Source organism: Phytophthora parasitica (genome assembly GCF_000247585.1).
Source record: "Phytophthora parasitica INRA-310 unplaced genomic scaffold supercont2.38, whole genome shotgun sequence".
NCBI lineage: Eukaryota > Oomycota > Peronosporomycetes > Peronosporales > Peronosporaceae > Phytophthora > Phytophthora nicotianae.
The window spans coordinates 334,575-358,426 of record NW_008649024.1 but is presented as its reverse complement, the minus strand read 5'-3'; the positions used below and the strand labels follow the sequence as shown (position 1 = coordinate 358,426).

Below are 23,852 nucleotides of genomic sequence, written 5' to 3'. Positions count from 1 at the left end.
CGTGAACTCCACAAGCAGCGTCGGCGTGAACTCCAGCATGAGGAGGGGCGGACGGTCGGTCTGGTTGGCGGCGGTGGCCGTCGAGGCCACGCCAGGACCACGGAGGGCGGTGTGGGCGGTGTTGGCGGCTGCGTGCAGCAGTCGCGAGCGGGAAGCGGCCGCTCTTGGGGAGGCCGCGCGTCGGGGGGGGGGGGGGACTGGATGGGGGGCTGGGGCCCAACCGAGCTGTGTCATATGCTCGGTGGGGGGTCTAGGTGCTGTTGTGTGAGTGAGTGGTGAGCAGGCCCCTCGCAAGGAGGGAAGGACAGAAATTGGCTCGGATTGGTACCCGGGCACGGAGATTGGATAAGTTTTCAATCAGCAATCACGATGCATCAGCAAAGCTTCACACACTATCGTATTGCCCCAAGCACAAAGATTACACAAACCTGTACATAATACACTAGGCTGATACCGTGCACTCAGTTGATTTTTTTTCCTCTTATCCTGGGTTTGCGTCGGCGTTTTACCAAATTTAACTGCAAAAAAAAGACATTGCAAGGATTTATCCAGTTCAACTACAAGTTTTAATTTACGACCAATGTGATATTTGTACAGACTATCCTCTTTGTAGTGATACCGTAGAGACACAAGTTTTATTACTATCCGGAGAAATCACTGTGTAGCGCTGTACCATTACAAGGGTAACGTCGATTTGTCGATACACACACTGCTGCTGCAAGGTCAATTAAAGTTGATCATGCTCATTTTCCATGCTGACGCGATAAATCTGCCGCATGAGAGGTTTCAGTTTCTGTAGAGCTCGTTCCGAGGGAAGTTAGGTTTTGCCAATCATCCAGCAGTCTAGGATTCTACTGGCCTCAAATAACAGTTGAAATCGCTCCAATATCTGATTAATTTCTACATGTAAAATTTCCTCCCTGAGAGGGAGTTAAAACAGAAATTGGAGCCGGCCAGTGGCCTTCTCACGGGTGTTGGAGTAGTTTTCAACTAGCAATCACGATGCATCAGCAAAGCTTCACACACTATCGTATTGCCCCAAGCACAAAGATGCAATTAATATTTTGTGACTTGAATCTCTATATTTGTTGATTTAACCTCGCGAACCGATGGCAGTTATATGGCAGAAGTTTCAGTGGTTTTAGAGTCGTTTGTGGCTGGATTCAGTCTGTGACACAAATGGACCAATTAGAGCTGGGAAACGCAATAGCTTCGGAGAGCCGCACACGGAGCCCTTGCCAACTCGTTGGAACAGGAACGAAAATGGACGGAACCGCCGGAAGCGAGAAGATCATGTACACGACGGTATGCAGTTGCCTCCGCTATCTGATCCTTACAGCAGCATCGCTGCACAGCTTCGTCTAACTTGTTAACCATTTATGTAGGCCACGGGCGCCTTCTTTGGCGCTGCCATTGGCTCCGTCGAGTCCGTGTGGGCCATCCCGAAGCTTGGTGCGTCTCTGTGATTCATTAACGAACTCGCCCATCAAGACTCATCTGTGACCTATTGTTTTTTGTAGGCGCCAAGCTGCCGAAGCTCTCAAACCAGCTTAAGCACCTCGGCACGCGCTCGGTACGATGCTTATGCGTGACTGGTAAATTGTTAAGGCATAGTTTAACTGCTTCTGTGGCGCTACTTGATACAGCTCGTGTTCGCTGCTGTTGGCTGCATCTTTTCCACGGGTGAATACGTGACGGCCTCGATTCGCCAGAAGGAGGACCCGATCAACGCTGGCGTCGGCGGTGCTCTTGTTGGCGTTGTGCCCGGTATTGTGAAGCAGAGCATGCGTGTTGGTGTCGGCGCTGGTGTTGCTGCTGGTGCGGCTATGGCCGCTGCATCGTACTGGTATGTTGACAGAACCTAGATATTTTTGCTACGATGAAGAAGACGTTACTGATGGTGTGGCTCGCCATATATTGTGCAGGCAATCCTCCCAGGACACGGCTTTCGACAGATACGCTGCTGCTCGTACCGCTGGTCGCGCCTAAGTTTGTGGAGGTGAGATAGGTAGCGGCAAACGAATCAAATCAATGAAATGAAGGACACATGACCACAGTTACGTGCATGGAATATAGACCGTTTCCAGTATGTCGACCATGGAGGAGGCTGCCTAGCGCAGAGCATGAATGACTTAATGGAGAGGTGAAAATTGAGTTGAGCAAACACGAACGAGAAAACTGCAATATCTTCTTGTTTAACATTGGCTGCTGATTGAAGAGATGGCAGCTTCAACGCTACAGTCTGAAAAGGGGTTTCGAGCAGACATGCGAGTGCATGCGCTCACACCGCGTCCGTCTCACTCCACGGCGACAAATGAGCGTCCAATAGTCAGTACTACAGTATTGCCATAGCATGTTGTGGTAACATGGTGCTCGCAAATGCTTTCTCGTTTGCTTCGTCGGTCTAGTCTCTACATTCTGGCAACTGCGCAAACTAACCTACTGCGTGGGGAAATGCATTGATAGTGTTTTAGTATGGAGAGGATCGTGAAAACCCCTTCTTCACAGGTTCATCCGAAGGGATCCCTCGACCCCCATGCTCAATATGGGCTCGCCATGCTCAGACCAAGTCACCACCGAGAGTGCAACGAGGCCGTAAGGTTGAGCAAGCAAGCCGGCAACATAACAATCACGTGCAATTTGATCAACTTCTAATGAGATCGCTCTGGTTTCAACGCCGTCACTTTCGCAATGATCATGTCAACAGTGCTCGACAGGTCGCCATGATTGGCCAGGAGAGACGCAGTTCAACGGTTAATTTCGAAAAAGCTGATTGGCTGAAGATCTGTTAACCGGTCTTCCGCGTCAAGCAATGACACTTCAACATCAAGCAACTTATACAAGCGGTGAAAGGCTAGCGCAATTGGAGCCGTAGAACCCCGAAAAGCACGAGCACTCGCCGCTGTTGTAGTTGCAGATGCCTCGGTTAGCGCAATCGACGTGACACAGGTTGTCCGGCGCGCCAGTGCCGCCGCCACCGTCTGCCACGACACCTTCACAGTCCGTTTCGTCCACTGCAGTCATCGGATCGTCACCTGAAGGGCAGTGCACTGTGGAGATATCAGCATTGGTCGCACAAATAGTGTAATTACACATCACGCACTTCGAGAGCAGTCGGGTCCAAAATACTGCGAGAGCTGCGATTCGCCTGCGCCGAGACCCACGGGCCAGGATGAATCGCACAAGCAGCCTTGGATGCGATCTTGGTCCCATGTCGTCGCGGTCACATCTCCCTCGTATTTTGTAGGAGGCGATAGTGGAAATGCACTGGGCGCTGCCGCCAGCTCGCGCATGCTCAGACATTGTCCGTGACCAGAGCAGCTATTGGGACAACTACCTATCGACAAGCATCGTGTCAAGAGGTTATCGCAGCCAGCATCCTGTCATTCAACGTACTCCTCTGGCAGGCAGATCCCTCGAATCCATAGTAGCAAATGCAGGTGCCAGTGGTGCGATCACATACTCCAGCGCCGGAGCATTCTTCCTTGGGGTGGGAAATCGTTGCGCTGGTTGGGATCCCTCCCCATGACGGACCTGCCGGGCATATTCCTGTGACAACTCGCATGCATGAGTAAACAGTCCAACGCAGATAAATTGTGGATACCGCATACGTAGTGAACAGTCCGGTGATCGATAATTGGTGATATCCGTCGGAGCGCCAAAGCCCTCGTAACAAGTGCACGTCTTGGTCAATGCGTCGCAGCGTCCGTGAGCGTTGCAATTGTTCAGAGCAGCGCAGAGATTTCCGGTTGGCACGCCCAGCTGTGCACGCACGAGCGGGCAGATGGCAATGACGAAGACGCACACGAGCGTTGTGCAGCCCCGTCGAGGAAGCATTGCCTTCTTGGATCGCGAGTATCTACACCGCCAGATGGCTACATTCCCCGTACCTCGACGACACCGGTACAAGAACCGCGACTCTTCGTCACGCCTGATAACGGGCAAATGGTCCTCATCTTGCAACCTTTGTTAAAACCAACTGCCATATGGAAAGGCTAAGTTGCTAAATCAGAGTCAAATACGAGAAAAAGATCATCAGGTTGGTTTCAACGGCAACAACCGAGTCCGCACTCGCGGTAGAGAGCAAACGCTCAAGAAGGGGAAGAAGCCACCTGAGAAGCAAGCGGCAAACCGAGGAAGTCCACAGACTCTCTGGTGTACCTACGCTGCGTGTCCGGTGTCTATAATCCCTCTGCCCTTCATTGCGAAACTTGCTCTGCCATGGACCGGCCGCCGACGCCCAAGAGTCCGCGGCCGCCGACTCCAAAGAGCCCTCGGCGTCCGCTGCCGGCCATCGAGATCCCTCTAAAGAGCAACGTGAGCTCAGACAAAGCTCCGTCGCTCCCCTCGTCGCCCACGGCCGCCAGTGCCGACACTCTGATGCAATTGCCCTTCGTCACGCCCTGTTGTTCACTGGCGCTGCAGTCCAAGCGCGTGTGGAACGTACGCAACGCGCTGGTGGCGTCCAAGATGGCCACATGCAGCATCGAGACGCTCACACAGACTGTGGACGCTCGAGCAGCTGGAGACAGCGCGTCCATGCTCGAGAAAGACGGATTCGTGGACTTGGTGCGATCTCTTCCTGAACTGCGTACAGGAGCGACGTTCAAGCCCATGGAGGAGTCTCTGGAGCGAATCTTCCGCTCATTTGAAGCCACCAACCGTACCGACATCTACCAATTAGCGACGGGTTGTTTGGTTCTGCTACCGGGCGAAATAAAGCGTAAAGTGGAGGTCGCCATGCAATTCAGCCTCTGCGGCTGTGGAGTAGATGGCTCCAGTCCCATCACGCTGTCCATTGCACGTACAGCTCTGGGCTGTTTGTTACTCTCCGTCTCCGCTGTGTTTGATCTAGAGACAGCGACCGAAGACCAGTTGCAATCCACTGCGTCTATTGTTACAACGTGTGTGGATGAGACGGTGGCGCGTATGTTTGCGGCTAATTCCTTGGCAAAAGACGCCACTGCGTCGTTTGAAGAGCACATTTGGCCATGGATAGAATCCAACAGCAGTGCCAATAAATCTGTGCCGTGGATTAAACTACTCGATCAGAAGAAATGGCCCGGATCCAAGAAATTAACGGCGTCGACACCTCCAGGCACTCCTACCAAGTGGGGATTACCCGACGGCCCACCTACATCAAGTGAGAGAGGAGATGACAACGACTATGAAGATGAAGAAGACCCAGCTGAGCTGAGCTTCCGGTTCTCCAGTGTAGACGGCGGTTTGTTGACTATTGGCGAGCAACAAGCCATTGATCTGTACGATTTGTTAGTGCAATCGGCTTTCACGCGTGTGAATCCTCAGGCAATGTACGATACGTTTGTACAGCATACAGGGGACGGCCTCCTTGAAGAAGAGACATTTCTGGAGGCCATTGAGGAGCTCCTCAGTATGACGGACAAGCCACATTTGATGGAAAACAATACGTTCTTGGAGAGTATGCTGGCGATCTTCCGGTCTTTCCTACCGGAAAAGTGTCCTACAGTAGACGCCTTCGAGATTGCAGCTGGCTTTAGTCTGATGTCGTGGGGCTCCAAGAGCGACAAGCTCGCTTCTGCTTTCCATTACTTTGACGCAGATAGCAAGGGTTATTTGAATCGTCAGCAGCTATGGAGATTCTTACGGTCTGTTCTGATCACGCTGCTGCATTTGTCGCCCCCTGCTGAGGTTGTCTTGCACCGATATGGTTCATTGGCGGAGCTTGTGGACAAGGGAGAGGAGGAAATCTTAGAAGCCATCATGGAAGGGCTTCCTAGTGAGGCTGAATATGACGACGAAGACGAAGACGACGATAACGAGGAAAAAGCAGACGCTGATAGTGAAGATGGCGACAATTATGTGGATGAGATTGATGGCGATCGTGCTCGTGTGAACTCGGACATGCGACTTGGTCTGTACACGTTTGAAGATTTCGGGTTGTGGTATAATGGCGGAGGTTTCAAAGGAATGAGCTGGTTGGAGCTGCTGGACCTTCGCAAGTGGGTGTTTGTATCGCCTGCGTTCAATCTGGAAGGTCTGGATACTCGCTCTGTGGATCCAGTCGTGGCAAGCAACAATTACTACACTGCCAACAATATTCAAGTGGATATTGACGCGGTAGACCCGCCAGATGGAGTTCCTGGTGTTAAGAAGCCATACTTCACATTCGCTGATGTTATCGACGAAGAAGATGACGACGATGCCGCTGTATCGACCAGGGAGCATCCAATTCCTTTGTCAGCATCCATCGAGTCGTCCTCTACTGCTGTACGCTCTTACAACAGCAGTATCCCTGCAACATTACCGGCTATTTGTCTGAAGAATGAGATTGTGCTAGAGTTCGACTTACCGTTCGATGCCGATGATGACGCCATCACAGAGCTGCCGATAACAACGTTAAGCTTCGACAACGGTGATTTAATCCAGTACTTCGAACTACAGCGTGTCATCAAGCTCAACCAGGTGCAATTGTACCGCGTATACGACGTATTTGAGCCATTCATGGAAGACCCGGCTTCCTCGTGTATTGAGAAGAGCACGTTCGACAAATGCGTGGGCAAACTCCTACCTGCTAACGTCGCTCCTAGCGTGGCTGCTGCATTTGGAGCGAATAGCAACACACGCATCCCGCCGCGAAGTGTAGGACGTGGAAAAGACCCGAAAATGGTTGCGGATACGCTCAGTCGACTGTTTTTCGCCTTCAACCGTGGCGGAACAGGCAAGATCGACTTGGTCGAGTTCGTGTCGGCCTTCACAATTTTCTGTGCCGGATCCAAGAGTGAGAAACTCGCGTTTGCTTATCGTTTATTCGACGCTGATGGAGATGGCTGCCTGACTCGCAGAGAGATGTGGAAGTATTTGAGGTCGTTCTTAACAATGCTGTTGGCCTTAGGAAATGGCTCGGAGCTGTCTGCTGAAGCCATCGCTAGTGTAGCAGACACCACAGCGATCGAGATCGCGGACTGCATCTTCAAAGACACGGACAAGACCTTCAGTACTAGACAGTCGATCACTTCCATGCAAGGCAGTCAACGCCATAGCTTGGATCTCCCGTTGTCAGCCGACACGGCCTCGTTTAGGAGCTCGTCGCGTCATCATCGAAGTGGACGCTACGAGCACCGCGGGTCATTCCCAGGAGACGGCAATCTTCAGCTGGTCGGAGCTGCGTCCCATGCGTCAGGTGTTGGCGCTGGCAGTGCATTCATTCGTGGTGGTGTGGTGTCTTTCGAAGAATTCGCTGTCTGGTATTCGCAACATGGCTACACGATCATCGCGTGGATTGAGTTACTGGATACCAAGAAATGGCCTGAGGTGCCTCGTTCAGTATCTGACGCTATTCTTCGCTACATCAGTCGTCAGCAACATGCACTCGAGAATGCAACGCAAATGGGATCGGAGGAGACTGGCTCCGGGTCATCTAACGATACGGTATCCTCTAACGAGAGTTCTCACCGCGTACATGAGTCTTTGCAGCCAAACTTCCCTGACTCCGACATGACGGTGCTTGATACAACAGCCTTCCGGACTGTAGATCGCTACGCTGTGGAAGCTGGGATGGATGCGGTGAGTGGAATCTCGAACCTCATAACGTCTCCGTCAGCTTCAGCGGCCGGATCGAAGGATCTCTCGTCTGTGGCGCTGCAGTTTAAACTCACGAGTTATGACAACACGGCGTTGCGTATCCGTTTAAAGGACGTAGCGATCGTGTACACGATCTCCGAGCGCATGAATTTCAGTCGAATGACGACCGGCGAGCTTGTTCATTTATTGAAGAAGCACGCACATAATCGCACACTGACGAAGCCTGGATATCTGCGAGCCATGCGCGACCTTGTCCCGCGCGACGAGCTATCAAATGAGGATCAGGAGTTCCTGTCGTTCCATTTACTGCGCATCTTCACGCTTTTCGAGAGCGAGAGCGTTATACAGAACAGTGAATCCAATGGAGACGATGGAGACGAGAACGGATTTGGAGTGGGGATGAACACGATAGCCGTGGAAACTTTACAGCTGGTCGCTGGTATGTGTGTGTTCTGCGGGACGACCAAGAGTGCCAAACTCGGTGTTTTATTTAAGCTATTCGCCTCACACGGAGACGGACATGTGTCTCGACGTCGACTGTTTGAGATGTTGAAATCGATCCTAGTGGTGCTGTTTGCCTTTTCCAGCTACAACGCTACTAGAGGCAACTCGAATGACACTGGATCTGTCCATTCCTGGAGCACTAACTCGATCGCGGAGCGTGCAGCGGGTGCCGTTGTGTCGAAACTCTTCTGTGAAGCTACGTGCAAGCGTCCTGACGCTATCAATCTCGCGGAATTTGCTGCGTGGTATGCAGCAGGTGGGTATATGGACTGTCCGTGGCTGGAGCTGTTGGATCTGTCCAAGTGGCCAGCTAAGGAAGCGTTCGAAGCCAGCAAACGCGAGAAGCCTCTGATCTATGCGTTCGACATGCTGGAAGAAGGTAGCATTTTGCACTTCACAGAGAGCGACATCTCGACGTATCTCTTCATGTTGCGGTCCACAAAACTTGGAGAGTTGAGTGTGAGTAAAGTGTACGATGCGCTATTGGCGTACGCTACTCCGTCTGCAGAGGAGGCGCTCAAGATGTCGAAAGCTGTTGGAACGCAAAGCCGCAGAGGACAGATGTACTCGTACGCCGCCGTGGAAGAAGATGAAGGCGCGTATCTTGTCTTAACGCGTACCAACTTCTACGAATGCGTGCGTAGTCTGGTGTCTAAGGACGGCATGTCAGAGAAGGCACAGCAGACGTCTTCCAAGTTGCTTTCACGGCTGTTCAACGTCTTTGATCGCAAGCGCTGCGGTCGTGTGAATGCACTGGAACTCGCATGCGGCCTCAGTATTCTCGGCAGAGGTTCCAAGAGCCAGAAACTCTCGTTGGCGTTCGATTTCATCACTAAAATGCGTCAGCAGAGACACAAAACACTCGCGAGTTATGCGCCACCACCTCCGAGTACTGCGATGGGGTTCGGTGGCTTTGGAGCTCAAGGAACGGCTACTGGCGGCTTCGGCTTCGGCCTTGGGGGTGTTCAAAGCAATCAGTTCTCAATGAGCGGTGGATTTGGATTCCCCAGTACTCGTGGCTTTGGATCGACAGCGCAAGGAATGCGTAGCGTCACGAATCGTCAGGCTCCACCTCTTTCAGTTGCCGAGATCAATGCTCTGCCTCACTCCGTGCTGTTCATCTACTTGCGCTCATTTTTGCTGGCTCTAATGGCTCTCAGTGATGGCACGTATCGTCTTGGGTTGGAGAAGATTTATGTCGAAGCTGATGACTTTATCGAGGAAGCGATGGGCGATCTCATGACGGACGTGACGGCGAATGGAGGTGCTAACATTCCAGCTACCAACGGACTTTCGGGTTATGGTAGTGCGCGCTCCCGTGCTCGTGTGACCTTCGAGCAGTTTGGCGAGTGGTACAATACAGGAGGCTACCAGTTGATCTCGTGGGTGGAGCTGCTTGACGTCAGCAAATGGCAACAGCAACAAGACTTCCAGGACCAGACGATGTCAGCAGCTGGACCGGCTTCAACGTACCAGAGCAAGCGTACATCTCCTGTTATGGGCTCTCAAAGCCGCGGACCCATGTCTACCGCTGCTCCGATGCCAGTAGAGCCCATGCAGCCAATTCAACAAACAGTGAAGCCCGTGACACGTCGACGACAGGTGCGTCAGAGCGACATTGTATCAACACCGTTTGTCCATGGACTCCCCACTGCAGACCAAGACACTAAACAAGATCCTCGCGAGTCGACGGGTGCCCTCAGTCTGAGCTCCGATGGCCCTGTTATGGTGTTCGCTGTCGCTACAGAAGCTGCTGAGTTACAGTTCTTCAACGAAGATATCTCGACCCTCAAGTTGTTCCTACGACAAACTCAACTACACACAGTGACCTCATGGGAACTGCAGGGTGCTGTCTTGGAAGCTCTGGACTTCCCTACTGCCAATACCGCTGGTATCATGTTGACTCGACGCAGTACGTTTCTCCGAGCACTGCAGAAAGTATGCGGGACTTTGCCTCTCGTCGTTCCATCGAGTGGATCGAAGGACCAGACTGGATTCCTAAGTGAAGAAGGGGTGGATATGCTGCATCGTATTCTTGGAGTCTTTGTACGTGAGCCTGCGTCGGATGATGAAGAGGAGCAAATACCTGCAGATGATGGAGACGACGAAGCGGAAGATCCGGTTGATATTGGCGCGGCGATCTGCGGTATGTTGGTGGTGTGTGAAGGCACCTTGCTCGAGAAGCTCAAGTGTTGTACTGCGTTGATCTCCGATGACGATGGCGAGAGCGCGATGAAGGGCGAAGGAGAAGGCGAAGAAGAGACGGACGGCCCGATGGTGAAGCTTGAGACGATCAAGTCCAGTCTCATGTGTTTCTTGATGGCGTTTTACGGCATGAGTAGCTCCCTAAGTGCCGAAGTGGCTCGCTATTCGGCGGAACTTGGAGCTGACGCCGTATTGCAGTCCTTCGTCGAAGTTGATGCCCCTGATCTTGATCTTGGGAAGGCAGTAGCTCTTCATGAGTTCACTGACTGGTTCAGTGATGCTGGATACCCGTCACATCCGTGGCTGGAGCTGGTGGTGCTCAATCATTGGCCTGCAGCGATTAACGTATGCGGCAGTAACGGGATTACGGACGAGGGAGAATAAAGAGTTACAGTTAGCGTTACAGTTAGCGACTTTAGATACAGTATAAGCAGCCAAATACATGTATAGTTGACTAGTCCTTCTTCTTGTGTTCTGTTGTTTCTTGTGCTGCGTCTCCATGGAGTAAGAAAGCCATCCCTATGAGGATCACGGAAGCTCCTACAAACCAGCGCGTCGGTAGATGCTCCTGGAAGAAGACGAAGCCGCCAGCAGCTGAGAGCATGAAGTTGACGGCTGCGCTGGTTACGGTGGCCGTTAGAGAGTCCGTCTCGTGCAACCCCTTGACGAAGCAGCTGAGCATGAGCCCGTTGGCGCCCAACATGAGTGCTAGACACAGCACGCGGACGGCAGAGGAGAGGAGAGAGCAGGAAGCGGACAGAGCTGAAGATTGACATTGCGCATCAAGCAACTGAAGAGCGCTGGAGTCTCCGTCAGCACCCAGTTTGCCTAACAGACCTGCGAGGGCTGCGAGAGAGCCAGCTAATGCACTGTGAAGCAACAAGGTAAGGAGAGAATAGGAAGGTGGAGCTGATGCAAGACGCACCTGTATCGCATGGTAATTGTCCAAGTGAAGAAGGTAAAGTTGCGCAAATTTTATTTAGAGCAGCGTTACGTATGTTGCGTGATGATCATATGATAAGCAACATTAAGAATTAGTATGTTGCGCGAAGGGTCGCCCACTTCAACAATCAAAGTCAACTTTACGCAGCAGGATTAATTTAAAGCAAGCACGCTAGCAGAGCACGCTATTTCTATTGTCTATTTCTGCATTTGATGAACTCGCCGTCTTATCATGACCCGCTATATTTGCCTGTGCTCACGTTGTGGGCGATACTGCTAGGGCGGCCACTTTCGACTCTGCGAAATCAATCGAGTATCGATTCGTGCACAGCTGACCTGTACCTCCTGTAATGAGCACTGTAAGACGCTATCGAAATATATCGGCGGGTCCCAAGACGCGCAGGCGCACGAATGCCGCGTTCGCGGGTATCTGTCGGACCAAAGCGCCCCCTCGCCGCTCCGCTACCACCATGCTGTGGGGGGCGTCCGCTATATCACAAATGCACCAGCCTTCCAAGCCTGTTAAGTCGAAAGGAGCCATTTCGAAAGTGTCAGGGCGCAGTAAACCGAAGCCAAAAACTTCGGTGGATGCGCTAGTTGAACGCTTCCAGTCTCTATCGAAGGCGGAGCGGTACAACGTCATCACCAAAGTGGCGAAGAACTATACGAGCGAGCTCGAAAAGATCCTGAAGACCGCCGACACAGACCAAGACGGTCTATTGAGTCACGACCAACTGCGCGGGCTATTAACGTCCCGTTTTCGTCTCCGTCCGGTGGCAAGCAACAACCCAGCCGCGTCCCTGTCTTCTCGTGCTTTGGCTCCACCAACTCGTCGTCAACTGAAGTATGTGATGATCGGCTCGGCTATTCCGTTCATGGGTTTCGGTCTCATCGACAACCTGATCCTGTTGGTGGCAGGAGATGCTATTGAGACGCATTTCCACTCGTCCTACGCCATGTCGATGCTGTGCGCCGCCGCATTGGGCAATACTGTGGCTGACGTGGTGGGTCTGAGTCTGGGCGGTGGGATCGAGTCCTTGGCTCGGCGTCTAGGCATTCCGGATCCCATGCTCTCCAAAGCGCAGGCTAACATGTCCATCACGCTCTGGTGCAATTTCTTCGCGTCTGCTGGAGGCATCACACTCGGCTGTTTGATTGGTATGATTCCGCTGCTCTTCATGAACCACGACGCATACGAGGAGGAGCAGACGGGTGTGCCTGTGAAGAGGAATAAGGACGACGTCGTCGAAGCCGCATCGGCTAATTAGGGACTGAAACGCGATAATTTAACGCCTGAATGAATCATTTTCGCGTCCGTGATAGTCACTCATTATTGCAGCCAATTCCCATGTCTGTTAAACAGCATAGATACGCATATTCGCCGTATCCAACCAGTCCTTACACTTGGAATTTGTATGCTGCTCAATATCAAAAGTTTTACTTCGGCACTCGTATCTTTGCCGCATGTTCCCGCTAAACGTTAAACCATAATGAAACCAAGACAACGCCCGTTACGACAGTTTGGCGAGTCAGTCCGCACGTCCCACGTCGTGATGCTTGAAGCTGAAGCATGCGCTTCAAGTGATCCTCATGCTGTCACCTCCGCTGCTCGAGTTCGCTATTTTAACACGACACTACCGAATTAGCAGTGACAATTACGTCGTCACGTTCTGAGCCTCACATTGCTCTTGTCTTGCGTTTCAGGGGGCTGGCAGACGCTTCCAGCCACTCATATCCGAGTACTAGTTTTGACGGTTTCATACGTTAATGCACTAAATCTATATTTGGTTTTCTGATTCTGAACATTGGTTTTCAGAGGTTATAGCTTTCCTACTTCCGCTGACGTCAGCAGTAGCCAGTGTCCGCTTTGTTGTTGCCTTGGAAGTCGAATTCATTCCGCAATTTGCATCCAAGCTCCTCCAAGCATCCCCTCAATCCCCCCTCTCTTTAATCAAGACAATGGCTGGCCGTGCTGCTCAGAGCGCTACCAAGAGATGGCTCGGTGACAAGGGCACGTGGCCCGTGCTGGTGACCTGCGTGGCCGCCTCCGCCCTGTGCACGGCGCAGTGCGTGCGCTACCTGGCCGGGCACCCGGACGTGAACTGGAACAAGCAGAACCGTCAGGATATTTTCCGCTACAAGGAGGACGTCGGCGCTGACTGGCAGTCGCACCGCCGCAAAATCGCCACGATCCACACGAACGTGATCAACGAGGCCAAGGGTCTCAACAAATAAGTCTCGACCTGCTGTGGCGTCCACACGATTCGTGCGTGACATTCGACCACCAAGACGACGTGGACCCAGTGCTGTATTTTTACATTTTACAGGCCCCTCTTGGGGATTAGAGCGAAATGCAAACACTTATTTTGATTCCTCTACTCTATTATTGTCAATTAGAGTATCTGTCGGCGCTAACTCACATGTTATTTTTTTATTTACCCTTTACGTACACTTTTTATCAGACCTAGACGACGCATTTCAAGCAGCCATCTTCTGTGCCAAGCAGCAGCAGTTGGCGTAGAGGTAACACGGCCACACTGTGAGCCACTATACGGCTCTTGTTGCTTTTACTGGCACCTCCCGGTTCCGTAAGCTGCCACGACTCCATTCGTACCGTTACTGGAGCTTGCACCAACACCACCGCTCTAGGTTCCGACGGTAACTGTACACAGTGCACACGAGCGCCACTCGCAACATACAGCACAGTAGTATCCACAGCGGCATGAACCGAGATCTGCGAGGCGCAGATTCCATCGGGTACTCCCGTAATTGTCATCCGGAGTTGTGGATGCCCGTGACTCCGCAGCATCACACGCCACACACGCGCTTCTTTATCAGCTCCAACAACCAATAACTGCGACGTCGAGATCTGTACCAAGTGAACCACACGAGCTCCCGCCTCCAACGCCTGCCATCTCGCGGCTTGTCGACCTGTTCGAGCGTCCAAAAGCACCACGCGACCGTTTGTAGTGCCTAACGCAAGATACGCTGCTCCATCCACGAACGAAGCCACAGCAGCCAAGCTTAGACCTTGAGTTACGGTGCTAGATCCGATGCCAGCAGCGTCTGCATGCCACTCCGCCACGACGCGAGGACCGGTACGTGCATCCACGCAGACTACACGCCGTGTAGTGGCCACAGCCACATCCACAGAATCGGTAGCAGCAGTCATCGACACAACAGGCTCGCTCGATGAGAACGGGAGACGCATCCGCATCTGACTGGTTCGTAGATCCCAGAGCATGACACCAGAGGCTGAGGCTGCGGCTGCCATACCATCAGCTTCTCCTGCTCCACTTCTTCCTCTCACCCCAGCTCGACCAGTACGCGCGACTGCAATGATCGGACGGTTGTCGGTAAACCCGGTTGGAGCTGCTGCTCGAGCTTGGACTGGATGACCCGATAGTCTCCATACACGACAGGATCCATGTCGACTTCCTGTTAAGAGCAGCTCCTCGTCAGCGTCCACACTCACACACCGCACAGAATTAGAGTGTGCTTTAATGGACTGTCGGATCTCAGCGCTAAGAGCCCACGAACTGCCCAGTATCCCACCGCCGCCTTCATATGTCCCTTCTTCACGTCGAGTCTCAAACGGCTGACGAACGCGAGATCGCAGCCAAATAGCGTCCGCGCCAGCACGTTCGGGGGCCAACGCAGCGCTAACCACTTTACGCTGACGACGAGCTTCCTGTAAGAGCAACAGCTCCTTACTTAGAGTAGTTTCCCACTGCGCAGCCTTCTTTCCAGACCCAATAAGCAGACTCGAAGGTACGCGAAGGAAACTGGTAGCACGAACGGAATGCAGTCGAACCGCGTGATAAGCGAACCGTAACAACTCCGGCGGATACGTCAGCGGGTCTTCAGGCTCCGCAGTAACCGAGTTATCGTCCGTATCGTCTTCATCCTCTTCTGTTAATGGAGTTCGTCGTACGTGAACTTGTGACTGCGCTAGTCGATCATCCAACGCACTTATGTTCCTTTGATCACTGCTAACCACGCGACTGCTGAACCCTCCGACTGCACTGGTATCAACGCCAGCGGTGCTGCTAAGTGGCAGTAACAGTAGCTGCAGTACTGAACTATTCGCGACAATAGGGAAGTTCCGGTTGAACAGTTCTTTGCCCAAAAGTGTACGCAAAGGTACACACAACTCACTGACCAACTCGCTGGCGAGATCCCATTGGAAATTCGACACTTCCAGCTCTGCATACACGTCACTGCAGCGTTTGAGAAACCGGTTGATACCGTTCACAACGATAGAGTCTGTCACGGTAGCTTCGGCTCCGAGTTTCTGACACACAGCCACGATCGTACGTGACAGCCCCACAACTGTAAACGCGCGAAGATTGCGATGATCCGCGTCCTTCATGAAGTTCAAACTGCGCAAAACTTTCTTCTTCGTTGAGCTCGTAGTCCCACTGGACGTTGCAGGGACGGAATCAGTTGACTGGGTGGCCGTCGCTGCTGCAATCACCGCAGTAGCCACTCGAGGGTGTAGGAACGGAGGAGAAGCTTGAGCCAGTAACTCCATCAGGTTGCTACGAGCTCGTCGAGATAGTAGATCTTGCAGAGACGCTGTATCATTTAGCGTACGGACCACGTGTCTTAGAATACGTAACAGCACATAGATCTCGCGTCCAAGTTCCTCCTGTTAGAGATCAATTACAGTTAGAGAGTTCAACGTAAGTAAATTACAGAATAATTTACGTACCGGGACGCCTTCAATGCGTACAGAGCCGATCTTCTCGGACAGAGTTACAAGTTTTGGCAGCACTTCAAACAGCCGTGGCAACAACATAGTAGCAACCGGATACTCGCCAAGTTCTCGACATACCTGAAGCACAGCGTCTGCTACATGATGGGATTCGTACAACTTGGTCTTGGACAGGAACGTTAAGTGGAACTCCGAGGTGCCCACTCCTCCTTCAACGATAACTGGAGCCAAGATGACCTTCTTGTCTGTACGTCGCAATGTCTTCGACTCCGCGAGATGCGTCCATCGACTTTTAACACGTCCAAGCTGGTTCAATAACGCTGGGAGGAGATATTTCGCCGTCAACGATGGTCCAAGCATCGCTGGAGACGAGAGTTCACCGAAAGCCACAGCAGTAAGCGCAGCAGACTCAGACGCGAAAGGTGGCAACGGCGGAGAGCGAACAGATAGCGGCGTCAACGAAGATCTCAGCTCCACGTCTGAGTCCGCTGCAACGGGAGGTACTAGCCACTCCAGTATTACCGGGACGATACTGTCGAGTACCGCAGCGGCTCCAAACGCTCGGATTAAAGACAGCAACACACTGGGTGCTCCAAGACAGCAGCGAAGTAGTGGCGAACGTCCGAGATCGCTACATTCGTACACTCGTACGACATCAGGGAGTAGCTCAACACGCGCTCGATCACGACCAAGTTGACGTGCCATCTCAGGGAGTAGGAAAACCACAGCAGCAGTCACGCGTTCGGCGCGAATAGTCTCAGTATGGGAGCTGGCTCGGAAGAAGCGCACGAGCTCGGGCATTGCTACACGGAAGAGCATCTCGGACAGACCGGACAAGGACGACAGCAGCTGCCGAGCGGGTGTGAATCTCGCATGCCAATCATGTTCAGGGCTGCTGTGAATTTTTGTCAGGAACTTGTACACGACCGCTAAGTCCTTGGGGAACAACGCAGACGGCGCAGCGTGGAAAGAGTCTTGAGGTACAGTCGATAGCACACACTCACGAGGAGTTAACACGGAGCTGCGTAGCACTGTAACAGGCTCCAGTCCTTCGATATGACAGGCAAGACGCAGTCGCTCGCGAGGGTCTGGATGTAGCATATCCAGAACTCCTTTCTTCAAGTTGAGTGGTAAATCTGCTAGTCGTTCAGATATGACGTGGTTCCAGGAGAGTTGACTGGATGGAGGGCTGCATTGGGCCGCCAAAATACTTGAAATCCAGCCGTCATCTTCATTGTTCGCCTTGGTTTTCATCAGGGTCTGTTGTCGTTTGTACGCAGTGATGTATTTCTCCAGAGAACGTCGTGTAAACACCGGCGTGTGAGTGTACAGTTCAGCTGCGATACAACCCATGGAGAATATATCAGCAGCTTGTGCTCGCTCAAACGGAGTCAGCTGGTCTGTAACCTCCAATAGCTCGTCAGGAATACGGTAGATTGGATCTACCACCTCATCAGCAAAGGGTTGTTCCTCATTAAGCCTCGGCGTCTCGGTTCCCTGCAATTCAGACTCCACTTTGTTCTCTTTATCAGCACCAGGAAGAATAATCCGCAATCCAAGCTGAAGCAGCTTTAAATCCACATCATCCAGTGGCCCACAGGCGTCAATACCCGGCGCAGGGTCCGCAACAGCGTCTAAATCCGACATTTGCATATCTCCTGAGCCTCCCAGAGCGAGCATAAAGTCGTGGCCAGCACTCGCACTGCGTCGATGTCCATGTCCACTGGTGCCGTTATTTCCCGTTGATTCCTCCTCAGGCTGACGTAGTTGCTGCCACAGATCACGTAGCAAATGCGAGCCGGTATTTGGACTCCCACTTCCCAGAGAAGCGTGTCGAGTGTGATGCGCGGTCGAAGCTCCTTCCCTGCGTTCTCCAGCTGATCCACCAAGTCCATTAACGTTCCCGCTCACTCCCTGTGGCGTTGTAATAGTGAGAACACGCAGGTGGTCGTTAGGTCCGCCACTTCCTGTAAAACTCCGGCTGTTGCTTGAGTTGGGTGGACTAGCAGTCGATTCTACGCCGTTAGCACCACTGCCTAGACTATTGTTGTTGCTGTTGCTCGGATTTGAGTCGGAATGGAATAGATTCCCCAGCCTTGACGCGCCTAAGCCGCTAGATCCCGATCCCGATGGCGCTGGAGGTGACACAGCTTCACGTCCTCCAGCAGACCGGAACGCCGGCGGAGATACCAAAGGATCAGCTCCCGTAACATTCGCTTGCGACCGCGCACGTGGTTTGTGTCCTCGTCGACGTTGTTTCAGGTTGCGCATGATAACTTGACTACGCGTGGCTTCATTCGGAGACGCTGTCGTACTCACGGCATTAACTCCGCTGGCTCCAAAACTGGTAGCTGTATCTCCACTTTGACTATGCAAAAGACCGAAGCGCGACACCTCCACTTCTTGAGCGCCTGTTCTTGGTCCTAGCACGTTGATTCCACCTCCATTTAACGTCAAAGGCGACAAGAAGAGTCCGTCTTTCTGTGCATCTGTCACCACTTGCATCGCTCTGGATAGCATGGCATTCACCTCCTTTGGAGTGCCTTGTGGTCGCACTGATCGTGGCGTGTCTGGTTCAGTCGGCTCGCTTTGTTCTTCTTGTTGATACTGGCGATAAACTCGCATCGGATGCTCCATCTCGAAGAGCTGGACGAAGCCAGGACTCTTCCCGGCTGCGTGTACAACAAGAGGAACGTTCTTCTCTCGAATAGCAGCCTCGCCACTCAATGCAGCGCCGAAATTCAAGTCAATCCACTTGTGCAATTGCGCAGACACTTCGTCGCTCTCCAGCATATCCCGATGGCTTCGTACAAACGCCGTCGCAGGGTCTCGATCACTATCTCCCCACTCTGGGAACTGCAGGTCCTCCATATCTTCTCCATGCAGTGATTTGAACACCTCCGGGTCGGTATAAAACTCTGGAATGCACTCATCCGGTGTCCACTCATACATACGCGCCATTGTGGCTGGATACTCTCGTGCCTGGAAATCTCCACGCACTACAGTTCGTAACAGCGCCATGGGCGTACGTCTAGCAGAATAAATGTAGTACGTGATCTCCGATAAACTCTCAGTGACATGGTGAGGTACAGCGCTGCTCGCAAAGGTACGATCGAGTTGTGCGTCGCCTTTGTTGAGTCGAAACTTGCTCTTGCTTAGATCTCGCCAGCCGCCTGTGAAGTCTGTGACCCAGGGAAGAAACGGATGGAACACGCCGTCCTCCATGCGCCGTCCAGCTGCAGTGTTGAGGACCATTAGGTACTCAAAGTTACTAATGTCTCCAGTGCACCATCGCTCCGTAATGGACCTGGAGGAGAAGCACTCAACATCACGAGGAATAGAGCGTGATGGCTCTGCAGATGCGTAGGAACAGGCGTCCAGCACACGAGGCAAAGCAGCTAAGTGCAGCCACAATGTGTCTGTGAGGTATAAATCACGGGGCGAGAAGCCGTCGCAGGCCAAGCCACGCTCGTGTAGGAACTCCAGCACGCGACATAATTGAAAGAGTACAAGACGCTTCTTGAGGTCTCCGAGTGCGTCTTGCTCCTCTTCACTCGGTTGCTCGGCGTCCATGTCCATATCTCGCTGACCTTGTAGTACTGATCGATTGTACTTGAGCACATCTTGTAGTGACTGCGAGTCGTACTCGAACACGGCAAACGTGCTGATTGACGTTGAAGCTGTCGACCCGTGTTCTGTGTAGACGCCTCTGAGCATGGGTAAGTGGGCGTTCTGTGGAGTTGCATGGTTCTCGAAGAGTCCACGCGTGATCTTGCCACCGTCTTCAGGTTTGTAAAGCGGGATATCGGCGTACAAGCTCTTGAGTACGTCTCTCGGCGACATCTACCGCATCACAGCACAACTCCATTTTAGCCCTGTTATTGTCTACCCAACCAATTATTGTGTGAGCTAAAATTCACCTTTTGGAGCTCACAGACGTCACTCTGCTGCGGTTCTCGCAGGGAATTTTGCGTCGAAGCATCCACAAGCTGCTCGACACGTCCGAAGCCTAATTCCCGAGCTAGAAGCGTCTCCAAGTCTCTGGGTTGACTGTTTTGCTCTGGTTTCAGGGCATTTTCCTTCGATTTGGGGCTGGTTTTGGGCTCCGAGGATCGCTGAAGCGGCGGAAGCTCGCGCACGAGCCACTCGGCCAATCGCGTCGTGTCTTTCGGGTGGGCCACGAGACAACGAGCAGCCGTCGGGTCCGAGGACGCGAAGGAAAAGTCCCAGCCCAGAGACGCCCGCAGCGCTTCGCGCACGTCGGGGCGGGGCGATGCCATCTATACGTAGCTCTTCGTCCGATTGCCGAGTGGGCAGATCGGCGAATCTGATTGGGCGAAAAGAAAAAAGCTCTTATTCTGTTTGTTACTTTTGCTTACAATTTAACAGCAAAGCTAAAAATTAACGTTAAGTGGACATCATCAAGATTCATGTAAAGTATTGAGTTGAGGCGATGACTGTGAAGCTACACGCTTGGAGACGTGAGAATATTCAAATACATATTATTTGGTACGGTTGCTTGAGTAGATACGCATCTAGAGTACTTCTTGTTGTCGTTGTCGTTGTCGGTGAATACAAATGTGTGGGCAGTTTTGCCTACGCATCGAGCACCCAGCTCGATTTGCAGGCCTCTTCGCACGAGATCCGCTTGCTCGGGTCGGGGTGTAGCAGAGATGTCAGCAGGAACACAGCCGGCGGAGATAATGTGGACGGGAAGAACCAAGTCGGAAACGCCACGCATCGACGTGGCTGGACGCCGCCCGCGCCTGCAGCTCCAGACTTGAGCAAATTCGCGTCGGACGAGAACGGACTGTTGCCACGAGCAGACGGAGAACAGGATCCAGCCGCCTGATTCTGACTCCACAGCGTATTGGAGCTGTTCAGCATAAGTCCCAGCATCGGCGCCGTCGCGTGGAAGCTCGGATGTGTAGGTGACATCTCTGGCTGCTGCATTGAGCCACTGGAGCTGCCAGTCTGGAACAAATTAGCATCAAATACGAGCTTACCAGTGTGCGGATCACACGGCAGAGACCGCAGCCACTCGCCGAACTTGAGATATCTCGGACATGTCGCTAGATCTCGTCCGAAGGGCAGTGTGCCCACCAGCAGTCCATACAGGATGACGCCACTGCTCCACATGTCTGCTTTACGGCCGTCATATCCATAGCGAGCGTTCTGTAGGACCTCCGGCGCCACATAGTGGGGAGATCCGACGATCGAGTTGAGTCGTCGAAAGCGCGAGGGCGCCATGAGGTTCGTGATGCCGCTCTCGCCGTTATTGTCGTGGTCGTCGGCACTGGCTCCACTGCTTACAGCGGCGATAAAGTGCGCTGAGAGCCCAAAATCCGCGATTTTGAGCACATCTGAGTCGCTTAAGAGCAGATTTTCAGGCTTGAGGTCGCGATGTACAATACCCAATTGGTGGCAGTAGCGGACGCCCGCCAGTAGCTGCGTAAAGTACGTCCTGGCCACGTCTTCCTCTACGCCAGAGTCTCCGCGAATACGGTCGAACAGCTCGCCTCCATATGCGAGCTCCAGTACTAAAAAGATCGTCGACTTGGACGGTTGTACGAGTTCTAGAACATCATACAGTTGAAGAACATTTTCATGGCCGCTACCGATCCGCTCGCCACTTACGCTGTTGCCTGTGAGCTTGTGCATGTGCGCGATCTCGCGGTAGATGGTCTTTCTGGCCTGCAGGAACGCACGGTACTTGGCCGGTAAGTTTGGGATGACGTAAGCCACGTCGTTGACTACAACGACCTCCTCCCCGTCCTCTCTGGCCTCCTCTTCTTCTTCAACCTGCTCCAACTGCATGGCCGCAGAAGCCGCAGAGGCCGCCGACGCAGTCGCTAGATTCGCTCTCGAAGGCTCCTGTACTGGGTCCTCGCAGGACAAACTGGCTGCCATCCGGTCTGCACTTCTGGGTCGTCTCCTTCGCTGAGTCTGCGGCTGGTCGCGTAGTTCCTCGTCGTGGTGGTCCAATAGCCACAGACTCACACACATCTCCAGTGTGAGTTCTCTCAGCACAGGAGGAGCAGAGCCGCCTCCGGTCACGTAACAGGCCAGCAACTCCCGTCGTCTGGGGAGATGCACCCAGTACACATTGTCCAGCGTCATACCGCGCACGTTGCCCACTATCGGCACTCCTTTCTTGACGATCTCGGCACGTCTGAGAGCGCCAGGACTCGTGAGTTTGTAGCCCACCGGGTTGAGGATCTTGACGGCGACCGGTCGCTTCATGCGCTGGTCAAACGCCTCATACACGACGCCAGCGATGCCTCCGCCCAGGTAGTTGCCCATTACGAAGGCGGCCGCGCTCGGAGACGACGACAGTGTGATGTGCTGGCCGTCGTAGCTCGCGACGCGCTCGGGCGACACGTCGGCCTCGCTCAGAGGCATGTACTTGTTCTTGAGCAGCGCCATGTCGTCTCAATATTAGGAATTTTTGTATGTGGTTATGACAGAGTGGTTAAAAGTTTCGTTTAGGTAGGTGCGTTTTGCCTTCTTCGGAGCGATATTCCTCCCGCGTGTGTGCTATTTTATCCCCTGGCGGCTCAATAGTGGCCGACGACCTGAGCAGGCGAAAGCGCAAATGGGGAAGGAATGCAGAGCCCTGCCCTGGCCTGGCGCTGTGAAAAACCGAACCAAGATTTTAGTGGACGTTTTATGCGCGGCCAATAATGGGGGCATCCCGGCTTGAACGCGCTTTGGGGTGCGGTTGAGTCTGCTGCTGTTAGCACACGCTCGGGGAGGGATGGAAGTTTGCTGTGAGGGTGCCCATGGGTGCTGCGCTGCGTCAAGATGGTGGCGCTCGTAGTCGACAATGCCACGGGAAAACCAGAGCTGGCCATGAAGCTCAGTCGGATCCGGTTCAGTGCGCCACACTGACTCCACTGCGTGTGTGGTGGTCGTAAGGGCTACGATCGAGCTGAATACGATAGTCGAGCGCTTGAAGCTTTCAACGGCATTATGAATGCTTGCCCTTTACTGTTGCACTTGCAAGCGTCCTTGCAAGTTGATTGCAGCTCGATTCGAAGGCAACTTCTCGTGACAGAGAGCGGTGCGGGCTCATGACGAGGTTCTTCCGACGCTGCTTCGGTCCATCGTCGCAGATTTTCGCAGGACGAATTACACTGCGATTTACGACTGGATGACGCTCCGATTTAGACATGACTTGGCTTTTGTAAGGGATTCGTCTGACTATCCAGCTAAAAATTAGCAACAGAAGTCAGACCAGTTGCATAAACGCGCGTCGCTAGTCGATCTTCAATGGGCCTGCACCAACGCAGCAGCGCTGGCAGCTCCGGGCAATGATAGCAAAGCGCGCGGAGATTATGCCGTGGCTGGCATTGCAGTAGTCTCGACTGTTAGTTTATCCCCCCCTCTCTGCCATAGATAGCGATGACATCCAGGAACACGTAGCGGTTTCCTAGGCGAAATAAGGGTGAGAGACGAATTTACTCGTCCCTCTGCCACCTGGTCAACACCGATCCGGTAAACTTTTTCACAAGCACCTCCGCCGTTTCAAGAGCGGCGCTACTGCGGCCTGAGTTTCTCTCTCTTTTCCAATAAGAATTGCCAGTGCGTTGCTTATTCACAGCTCGTTCCGAGACAGAAAGAGCAGTCTAAAAAAATGCATTGAATCATGCTAAAAAAAATGCCGTCGCCGAATCATACCAGCAACTTTGTTGTTTCCCGCGGCAGTGGAGCGGTATGATACATGTACCCTCCAGCGTTGTACTCGCTGGCTTGGTCAATCGCAGAGGAACATTTTGGAGTGCCCAGTTAGCTTGTCAACCCGCCTCCAGCTGAAGGCACAGCATGCTATGCATGGATACAGATAGTATGACAAAACGGACTTTACCCTGCATGCAGCACACAGTCCAAATAATGGGGCAACATTGCAGGCAAATCCGAG

At 52.9% G+C, this 23,852-nt stretch overlaps 8 protein-coding genes across 10 annotated transcripts; 4 read left to right on the top strand and 4 right to left on the bottom strand.

The window, feature by feature from the left end:
* Positions 1 to 1,144: 1,144 nt before the first annotated feature.
* Positions 1,145 to 2,407, top strand: PPTG_13222. Of its 2 annotated transcripts, XM_008910667.1 has the most exons (6): positions 1,145 to 1,305; positions 1,386 to 1,452; positions 1,521 to 1,573; positions 1,647 to 1,846; positions 1,926 to 1,999; positions 2,077 to 2,407. In XM_008910667.1, exons 1-5 carry the CDS (start codon positions 1,180 to 1,182, stop codon positions 1,987 to 1,989), a joined length of 510 nt encoding a protein of 169 aa, XP_008908915.1. In that variant the 5' UTR covers positions 1,145 to 1,179; the 3' UTR covers positions 1,990 to 1,999; positions 2,077 to 2,407. The 2 variants fall into 2 exon arrangements, with proteins under 2 accessions (XP_008908915.1, XP_008908914.1); XM_008910666.1 differs by having other exon boundaries at positions 1,926 to 2,407.
* Positions 2,408 to 2,580: 173 nt separating this feature from the next.
* PPTG_13221 (hypothetical protein) lies at positions 2,581 to 3,907 on the bottom strand. The gene is made up of 4 exons (XM_008910665.1): positions 3,612 to 3,907; positions 3,397 to 3,549; positions 3,104 to 3,337; positions 2,581 to 3,050 (listed from the first exon to the last, which is right to left on the bottom strand). The coding sequence occupies exons 1-4, from the start codon at positions 3,835 to 3,837 to the stop codon at positions 2,836 to 2,838; spliced, it is 828 nt and encodes a 275-aa protein (XP_008908913.1). The 5' UTR covers positions 3,838 to 3,907; the 3' UTR covers positions 2,581 to 2,835.
* A 51-nt stretch (positions 3,908 to 3,958) lies between these two features.
* On the top strand, positions 3,959 to 10,734 carry PPTG_13220 (hypothetical protein). The gene has a single exon (XM_008910664.1). The coding sequence runs from the start codon at positions 4,222 to 4,224 to the stop codon at positions 10,654 to 10,656; it is 6,435 nt and encodes a 2,144-aa protein (XP_008908912.1). The 5' UTR covers positions 3,959 to 4,221; the 3' UTR covers positions 10,657 to 10,734.
* On the bottom strand, positions 10,264 to 11,214 carry PPTG_13219 (hypothetical protein). The gene is made up of 3 exons (XM_008910663.1): positions 11,198 to 11,214; positions 10,715 to 11,141; positions 10,264 to 10,603 (listed from the first exon to the last, which is right to left on the bottom strand). Exons 1-2 carry the CDS (start codon positions 11,206 to 11,208, stop codon positions 10,727 to 10,729), a joined length of 426 nt encoding a protein of 141 aa, XP_008908911.1. The 5' UTR covers positions 11,209 to 11,214; the 3' UTR covers positions 10,264 to 10,603; positions 10,715 to 10,726.
* Positions 11,215 to 11,684: 470 nt separating this feature from the next.
* On the top strand, positions 11,685 to 12,482 carry PPTG_13218 (hypothetical protein; the record flags this gene model as incomplete). The annotated part of the gene is made up of 1 exon (XM_008910662.1): positions 11,685 to 12,482. The coding sequence occupies one exon, from the start codon at positions 11,685 to 11,687 to the stop codon at positions 12,480 to 12,482; it is 798 nt and encodes a 265-aa protein (XP_008908910.1).
* A 603-nt stretch (positions 12,483 to 13,085) lies between these two features.
* PPTG_13217 (hypothetical protein) lies at positions 13,086 to 13,655 on the top strand. Its single transcript, XM_008910661.1, has one exon. The coding sequence runs from the start codon at positions 13,174 to 13,176 to the stop codon at positions 13,447 to 13,449; it is 276 nt and encodes a 91-aa protein (XP_008908909.1). The 5' UTR covers positions 13,086 to 13,173; the 3' UTR covers positions 13,450 to 13,655.
* On the bottom strand, positions 13,579 to 20,249 carry PPTG_13216. 2 transcript variants are annotated; one of them, XM_008910659.1, is made up of 3 exons: positions 19,852 to 20,249; positions 15,929 to 19,774; positions 13,579 to 15,865 (listed from the first exon to the last, which is right to left on the bottom strand). In XM_008910659.1, exons 1-3 carry the CDS (start codon positions 20,209 to 20,211, stop codon positions 13,679 to 13,681), a joined length of 6,393 nt encoding a protein of 2,130 aa, XP_008908907.1. In that variant the 5' UTR covers positions 20,212 to 20,249; the 3' UTR covers positions 13,579 to 13,678. The 2 variants fall into 2 exon arrangements, with proteins under 2 accessions (XP_008908907.1, XP_008908908.1); XM_008910660.1 differs by having other exon boundaries at positions 15,929 to 20,249.
* Positions 20,250 to 20,342: 93 nt separating this feature from the next.
* On the bottom strand, positions 20,343 to 23,053 carry PPTG_13215 (CAMK/CAMKL protein kinase). The gene has a single exon (XM_008910658.1). The coding sequence runs from the start codon at positions 22,355 to 22,357 to the stop codon at positions 20,528 to 20,530; it is 1,830 nt and encodes a 609-aa protein (XP_008908906.1). The 5' UTR covers positions 22,358 to 23,053; the 3' UTR covers positions 20,343 to 20,527.
* Positions 23,054 to 23,852: the final 799 nt, after the last annotated feature.